Consider the following 9,081-nt stretch of genomic DNA (forward strand, 5'->3'; position numbering starts at 1 on the left):
GTAATGGTGACTATGAATAATAGAGGGTCAGCAGTCTGTTTCAGTTGTATGTTGGTGCCAGAACAAGGTCAGGAACTACGAGCCAACATTGTAATGTTGTAACACAAATAACGTTGCTGACCAGCTACAGTCATTTTCGGGTAGCTTAAACTTTGTCAGATGGAAGAATTTAGGAAGATAACAAACCTTAACATGCATGTAAGGTCATGATTGTTCTAACATGACAGCGGTTCCTCTGCAGCCCTTATACCAACAGGTGAAGATAGACAAAGATCCCTTGTGGATTATCTTCAGCACCTTGTTGAAACCATACTTCAACACATTCATGCTGTTCTGGAGACAACATGTATCCTTTGTTCATTATAGCAAGGTGTACCCTATAAATGGCCTCATAGCTTACAATTCACCAATAACATCCCCCCTTTACAATGATCTGGTCACACATTGTTCTGTTGTATTATTGCAAGTTTCACTTTTATGGATGTGATGTAATTTCTAAGCTCTCATCTTTGTGTTAAGTGCTGTAACCTCAATATTGTGCAGAGGTGGGAAACAATCCATCATCTTTTTTTTTCCTGAAATCCAAATTATTTTCTGTTTGTTTTTCATTTCAACAGTGTGTCCTTTAGTGTGTACTTGATGATGTTTTTCTCCCCTTTCTATCCCTACCTCATATCATTTCCATCCTCCACCTTTCTTCACCTTTACTACCTGTTCCACCGATATTTCTGATCTATCCCCTCTACCATCATTTATTCTATAAATCGGATGCATACACACATCTCTTCCTCTATGATCCACTAACTATTCACTAACCATCCTCCCTCCTCTACTATCCACTCATTCCCATTCTCCTCTGTCTCTGCCGCAGTGTGACTGCCGTGCGTCTGCCGGACGGTTTATCCTTTGTCATCTATGAGTTCTGGGATGGAGAGGAGGAGTGGAAGAGGTGAGTTTTCAGTCACATTTGGTTCAGTGTATTGAACTTCTATCTTAAGCATAAACCCCTTACTAATATCTGTCCCTCATGCCAGTATTAAAAGGTTTTTGATTTTCTGTGACTTGTGTGAACAAGCTTTTCAAAAAACACTTAATGCAGTTTAAGTAGAAGCTTTGCTGTGATGCTAAAAATAAACAAAAGCAACAGGCAGACTGAAACATCTGTAAATGCTGAGGAAGGCCCATTGCTGCAAAATGTTTAATTCCCACTGCTGATCTACTTTAAAAGTATTAAAAGTCAGTACTAAGTGTGGACATTCATTTTGTTTCTGAAAATGCCTTTGAGTCAGCACTCTGGCTCCTCAGCCAGCATACCGTTCCTTCCTGCCGTTGTTTTTATTGATTGGTGATTGCCAAATAAAGAAAATGCTCACTTTTCTTCCATTACTGTCGTGAGCCTGTTGGAAAAATTCCTCCATCCACATTTAATTAGCATTCTTAAGCCAATCGCTTGCTCCAGAGATGCTGAAGCACTTGAGTTGCGTCAGGTCATCATGATTTAGTGATGGTGCTCGTGCTGGGCAAGAGGAGAGGCTGCTGATGTAGCTGCCTACTGATCTGTTTCTGCTCCACTGCTCACAGCGTCTCACTGCCATTAATATTTTAACTCTTACAGTAAAGGCTAAGGGCCGTGCTAAGCGGTTTGAGGCTATGTGTGCCTGCCTTATGAGTGGCTGTGCGGATGTGTGCACGTGCATACATGTTGTGTGTCTAGTTACTGTATATGTGTGTGTGTGTGTGTATGTGATCTCTCACCCTCTCCACTGTTCCCAGGCACCTCCAGTCGGCCCCCAACAAAGCCTTTCAGCATGTGAAGGTGGATACACTGTGCCAGCCGGAGGCCGTGTCCTCTGTAGCCGTGCCAGGTTAGTGGTTAAAGTTTACCACACATACTTTATACAATTGAATAGAATAAACCAGCCAACCAGCATAAAAAAAAAGTTAACAATGCGATAAAAGTCAACTTGCTTAGAGGAGCTTTGTTAAGTATGAGTGACATCACTTGAGTGATCCCAGACTGGACTTGAGGACTACAAATGTTTAACAGAAAGTCAGTGAGGCAGACTGGGTGCATGAAGTTTGAAAGGTGTTTATGCGGCAAGGTGGGTCTAATAGGGGTGAATGGTCGAGATAAATAGGAAACATGACCATGTTTACAACTTGCAAGGGTTCATATTGGTTGTATAATTGCAGTTAATAGTTAACAATTAATAGTTTGTGGTTTAAAATACTACGCATTGACAATATAGTACCATGTTCATTAAATTTTGGTTAAGTCACCTTGAACACTGGACTTTGACCAACATGAGGCATCCATATTCATAATATCAAAGGTACCATATGGAAGTTTTAACCACTAGTGGTTTTCCTTGTATGGTGCCTGCACACAAGGATGCACGTACACATGCACAAGTAGGTGGGCAAAGTGACATGTTTCTTCCTCTGGCTTAATGGTATTCTGCTGATCAATACTTGGCGGTAGTAATACACGAAGAAATGTAGCAATGCACCATAAAAGGCAAGGAAGAAGAAGACTGCAAGCTGGCAAACACAAATGAAAAAAATGCAGGATTTAAAATGTTGAAAAAGGGGCTTAGCAAATGTTTTATAAGGAAGGAAACATGTTATAAATATTTTATAAAATAAAACTCCATAGGACACCTTTTAGCTGCAGCTTTCATAAAAATCCAGAGTTTCCGAAAGTTTCCGAGTCGTAATAACTTGGATCTTGACATAGATGGTATTAACAATGTGGAAACTAGTAGTCACAGTTACTTTGACATGACATGAAAAGCTGCATAATGAAAGATGCTCTTGAGTTGAATTATGGATAATGAAGCATCAAGTGCTTTTGGAGCTTTACCAAGTCAGGAAATCTTGGACTCTGCTGCTTCAATTTTGTCTTTTTTTTCCTTGGATGTATTTCTTGCAATTCTTGCAAATCACCAGAGTCCCCTTTTAAATGATTAGTCAATTATAGTCAATTATCAAAATGTAATCAACTATTAGCTAATCCACTAAGGCATTAATCAACAGGTCATCACTAGTGTTGATTAATCAACACTAAATAGAAGAGAATAGAAGTCAATCAGGGATGAGAAACTGATTAATGTTTAGTTAGTAAAGCTGGCTGTGTAATTACTTAAAGCTCAAAGCATTCTGAACAACTAAAGCAACCAGGCCCTGGTAATGGCTGAATTTAAAACAACTGACACTGACATGCCTCCATGGCCTGAGGCAGACTGTCAGTGACTTGAGGTGATGCTTGGCAGTCTGCCATTTGTACTTTTTTCTTATCTAACTCATTTTTTATCCATCTCTCCTCACCCTGCCTTCTGCTCTACTTATTCTCTTTCTTCACACTTTGTCATCATTCTTTCTCCACCAAATTTCCCCTCATCTCCATCCAATATGTTTTCTCTCATCCCCTTGCATGTCATTCTCTCTTTACTGCCTTCTGGGGCTCATTTTCTTTTCAATCGCTTTCTATCTCTCTAACCTTTCTCACTCGTCATCCCTCTTTCTCGTTGCAGCCGCCTGGTGCAGTGTGAACAGGGATTGAGCATGAAGATATTCAACTACACGCCAAGACTCCCGGACACTCCCCACTTCCTCTTTAACTCCTTGCCACCCTTAAAACCTTCTCCCTTGCGTTTCTCCTGCTCTCACCTCCCTTACCCCCCCAATCCTTCAACCCTCACATTCCTCAACTCTTTTTGTAGGTACATGTTTACACAGTGCAAATGAATGGTGTCAACTGCAGTGAATATTGAACAAACAGTGCATTTTACAACGTACGATTACTAAAATGCGTATCTTACCATGGTAGTTTGCTGGCTCAAGATTTTTGATTATTTCATGTTCTGGTCACCTCATGAGGTAGCTTTGAGCCACTGTAGGGTGGAGTTTGTCATGTAGCAAGGACCCTGGGGTTGAGTTTTTCATGTAGCAGTTACTGTTTTTCAGTAGTGCATTTGGGAATGCAGCATTTTTTTCACACACGTTAGGGTTGAATTTACCACAGATATCATCCATGAAGCTGTCACTTCATAGTAGGTGCTCATTTCACATTTGCTCACATAGACAGGAAATTTGTGGAAATAATGTAGGACTTTTTTTGTAGCGGACCACATGCTTTTGGCATTATTCTCACATCAGCCATTCTGAACTCACATCAACAAACCCGGTATCATGCCAAAGTGTGTAATACACCCGCTGGCCCACCATGTCAGTGTCAAATTTTGCCCCTCCAAGTACACGCGTGTGCATTAGGAGCGTTTTCTAATATTGCGCCTCTATCAGCATTAATCGGCAGCACAACATAATTTGTCTGTGCTTTGTAAAACTGTTACAAATCACTGCTAAAAAATAATTATGTTTCATGATGTGACAACGCTGTGGTTAAGGTCTGGTTAGGTTTAGGCACAAAAACCACTTGGTTAGGGTTAGGGAGAGATCATGGTTTGGGTTAAAATGATCACTTGAAATGTGGTGTGGGTTAAAGGTACTATGTCCTTAAAGTTAGGCAACCTTCATCGTCATGGAAGCGGGAAGCAAACAGTGGTCTCCTGCAGCCAAATCCAATCCTTTTTGCCAATTAAGTATCTAGCCATCCACCCAACACGCCACCTTATGTGGAAATTTGTCACGTTATATGTCGTCATCTGAACTGCGTCTGTCCTCTGAGTCATAATTACTATGGCCACTAGATGGAGTTGTTGGCATTGAGTAGACACTCATGTACTTTTCACACCTAGGTGAGGCAAAACATGACACTGACGCGGGGGACCGGTGGGTGTATTACACACTTTGGTGTGATACTGGGCTGCATCGACATGTTCAGAAAGTGAGGGCTTTCGACACCCCTAACATGATTAGCTTGCAATCTCAGGAACAAACTGACTGCTAGAGTTTGGCTTGAGGGTTAGCTAGCTTATTAGCTAGAAACTGTCCAAAACTTGAGCATTTCTTAGTCCCTAAGTAAAATAGTTTGGGGTGTGTTGGTAAAAATGTGATGATGAAAACCACGAAGGCCTTGCCAGCACTAGATGTGAATGACTAAAATACAATATGTGTACTGTAGTTTCAGATTTCTACAGTGGTATGGAAAAGAGGAGCAGCTACACAGCTAGCAAACAGCAGTAATGTGGCACTTCTACACTTCTACTGGCTCAGTAACTTGATAAAATATCAGCATACGTGATGTACGTCCTCGGTGCCTAATCTTAATCATTTTCAACTTGCAAACAGGAGTTTTCCGACAGACATTAAAGACAGCACCATTGTTAGCTAGCTCTTGTGTAGTTAGCCAAACACCATACCAGCTCAAATTTAAGACCCTCCCTATTTTGCAAACTCCTGTATTTTGGGGGAAAAAAACACTTTTTGAAGTTAGGAAGGTAAAAAAAAAAGAAAAAAAAAGGGGGGGGGGGGGGGGGGGGGGGTGGCAGATATACGATACTGGTAATTGACATATTTTAAATTTATTTAATAATGTATATAATTTTACCATCTCAAAGATGGAGAGAGTTCTCTTTCAAGCATATTTTATATGGGGTTATGGTTAGAATAAAATGTATGATGCCACTTTTAAGTGTAATTTAGGGGGGGCAGAAAATCTTATCAGCCAACAAGGTATATATTACCATAATGGTGAACCTTTATTCTTCAAATCCATTTGTTTTGTTAAGCGATTTGCTTGTTCTTGTCAAGTTTCCTCAACCCATGTACATTCACAATGGCTGCTGTCGGAGTAATGTCTGTGAAGATACATTGCATCAGCTTCTCCAGCATGTGTTACAGGTTTTTCATGAATGACAGAAGCCCAAATCCAAATCTCTGTGAAGCCCAACATCATGAGTACATCTGTACTTAGCAACAGAGTACAGTATGTCAGATGGTGACATAACCTAGCACCTAAGACCAGCCAGTAGGAGTTCAGAGTTCAGTATCCCATAGATTATCAATTATTGTCAGTCTTCACAAAGATTTGGGTATGTACTGTCTGTAGATGCCAGTTTTTGATTGACAGACATGTAGAGAAACATTAGTATTATATATTTCATCATGTAGCTATTTCATGAAACAGAGGTTTAGAGCTGAATCTCTGAGCATAAACAGGGTCATTAAAGAGGTGAGAAGAATAGATTGTTTTGCTGTCAAGGGATGATTTCTGACTTAGACATGAGTCTGCTGCTACCTTGAAACAGAGGAGACTAAGTAGAGACATAAAGACAGCACCTCCCTGTTCTCCATGCAGCTAAAGTTTGTTTTATTTTTGCAGACTGTGTATTCCTTGTTTGAATTGCCGGTGGGTAGCTTATATTAGCTGTGTAAGTCTAGTAGAGATTGTACATATGAAAATGTTGTTATATATATGTTATATTTGTATTATTGACATATTTTAGTGCTACGGTGCAAATTTTTCCTCAGTGGAAGTGTCAGTAGCTTTATAGGCGCTGCAGCTTCTCAGAACCCTTTTGTTTGAATCAGAAAACCTACCATCAGAACCTTCAGACAGAGATACCCATCTGAATGACATTGAATATAAAGCCTTAAACATCACCACATGGCAGAGGAGGTTTTAAGGGTTTTCAAAAGATGACTTTCTTTTTTGCTGTGATGTAAACTCCCAGCAAGCAGGGAAACGCCCACTGACGGTCTTTCAGTGTAGACCTCTTGGCATCAGATTATGCAACACCAGTCTTCTGTTGCATTAACGTATTATTGACACAGAGGCAGTTTCACCGATTGCATTAGATTTCTGTAAACCAGACATATTCAGTTATTAACATATCACTGGAAAAACAACCTTGACTTTCAAACAGGATTCCACATCACTTATGATTTTACATACTGTAGCTGACACCTGAGCATCTGTCTCACAGAGAAAAAACTGCGATGCCCGCATATATTTCCATTGTTGACCCCAGTTTTCAGTGTAAACTAAAAAGCAAGAAGGGTCTAACAATCTACAACTCAATAGGAAAATCCTCCCTAACCTGCATCCCAGTTGGTGCAAATCTGGGCCATCAGGATCAAATGCGAGGTGGGTCTGATCAGATGGGTCTGGTCTGGCAAAAATTAAGGCAAAACCATCCTTGTGATGTCCTGATGAGGATATTATTCTTATGTGACCGAGTGACGATCAACAGCATGGTTCAAAGAATGTTCCCCAAAAGATCAAGGTCAGTTTTAATGTTGGCCTGGGTTTTCCTTCCACAATCCAACAAATTAAACTATGTGATATTCTGTCTACAAACTGTCCATGTGATTGAATTGCCATTCTCATGCTTTTGATAGATTTTCTTGAGATTGATCTGACCCACCTCTGGCCAACACTGTTCTGATTGTTCTTGATCTTTGGTCCAGATCGCACCTTATTTTAAGCTGAAAATCTCACCCATTCACCCTGGATTGAATAGAGGTCAAATTCAGGGACATGGATTCAATCCCTCAGATGCCTCACTTCACCACCACTAACACCACTATGATCCCACCAATGTAAAACAATCAGACTCTCACTCAGAAAGCACAATTTAAAATGAGTGAATATTGTGACTTCTAGATACAATATATTAAGGGTTATTATGTATGATGAGAGTATTTAGAAATGTATAGTATTACAGTTTATCTGGTTTGAGATTTGTTGATGAGTCACTCCTTTATAGCTCTATACTTTCAAAAGGTGCCATCCACCTCTCACTGTTGAGTCTATTTCCTCTTTTCATCTGTGAATGACAGCCAGTCTGTCATCTGCCAGTACTGTGGTAGCAGTGAGTGGTGATCCAGCTACACTGATACAAATATTGATCTAGCGCCGTTCCCTTCTTTTAGGCCGCCGGGCTGCATTGAGTGGGGCAGGACTGTGTGGAATGTGGAAGTGCTGAATGTTATTGAATATACTGTAACAGAAACTCATAGTACAGTAGGCTTATAGAACTAGCATGCAAAGGCGTTGCTGCTTTATGTGTGAAATGTTTCCACTAATTTGTGAGTGTCTGTGTTAAAGGTACCCTTTGGAGATTTTAACCACTATCGGTGCTATGGAGCAATTCACAATGGGATCCCTATTTTATGCGTGCCAAACACAAAGGCGTCATACACATTCTTCCCGCCAGTTTCATGCAATAGAGAGCTGAAGTCCTGATGTCACAGCTGGGCTAGCCTCTGTTCCACTAGCTTCTATAACGCAATGCAATCTCATTGAGCATTTCTTTCATTGGTCTTTTTGAAAAAATGAAACATTACAACATCAAACTAAATTGATCCACTAAGGCACATGCTATCCGAAGTTGAAACCTTCATAAATTTAACTATTAATTTGTGAGTATACAAAAGATTACAACTCCCATGAAATTTTACCAGCAATGCAGTGTGGGTACTTACATCATAACTTTTGTTCACAATATTCACAAACACTCTTGGGAAATTATGTTTTGTTATGGGTCACTAAAAATATAAATTTTGAATAAACAACAATATTAAATCATTTTAAAAGGAATGGCCATCTTTATCTAGACATATGGAGTGAACCAAGGACATAGTATTAAGATTTTTTGTTATTTGCATTGATACAAATATCAGTGTGATTTTCAATGAGGTTTTCTTACTCCTGGAGTAGAACACTAAGTTTCAGTTTAACTTCAGCTCTCTATTCTGTTGGTCTACTGTTGACGGTGGTAACGCGTGTAACGCGCCAAGAAATGTTAGCTAGCAAACATGGATGTAGAAACCATCTAAAATATTTTCAAAATCAGCTGTGAAAATGTTTTATGCAGAAGGAATTGTATTCAGCACATTTGTTAGACCTCAACAATAGACACAATGCGTATTGGTGAGAAACACTGAATGTAGGTATAACCTTTGTTTACAAGAAAACTCCACAGGATACCTTTAAACATTCACTTCTTAAAAAATAAAACTAGCACTCCTGTGCCACTACAAACTGTGCGAAATTTTGTTTGCATTCAAGAGGGAGCTGATGTATTCTAAATAGAAACATAAAGCCATATTGCATGGATTGATGTTTACATGTCAGTGACATACTATACTGATAGCCATAGTTTTACAGTACTTGAG

General features: G+C 39.7%; 1 protein-coding gene across 2 annotated transcripts in view; it reads left to right on the forward strand.

The window, feature by feature from the left end:
* The window catches only part of necab2 (N-terminal EF-hand calcium binding protein 2), a 141,246-nt gene extending 132,534 nt beyond the window's left edge, over positions 1–8,712 (forward strand). For both annotated transcript variants that reach the window (XM_067588819.1, XM_067588820.1), the window contains 3 exons: positions 872–949; positions 1,774–1,865; positions 3,534–8,712. In XM_067588819.1, coding sequence (XP_067444920.1) covers positions 872–949; positions 1,774–1,865; positions 3,534–3,562 — 199 coding nt within the window. In that variant the 3' untranslated portion in view covers positions 3,563–8,712. The remainder of the gene's footprint in view (positions 1–871; positions 950–1,773; positions 1,866–3,533) is intronic.
* Positions 8,713–9,081: the final 369 nt, after the last annotated feature.

This window comes from Thunnus thynnus, chromosome 5, assembly GCF_963924715.1.
Source record: "Thunnus thynnus chromosome 5, fThuThy2.1, whole genome shotgun sequence".
NCBI lineage: Eukaryota > Metazoa > Chordata > Actinopteri > Scombriformes > Scombridae > Thunnus > Thunnus thynnus.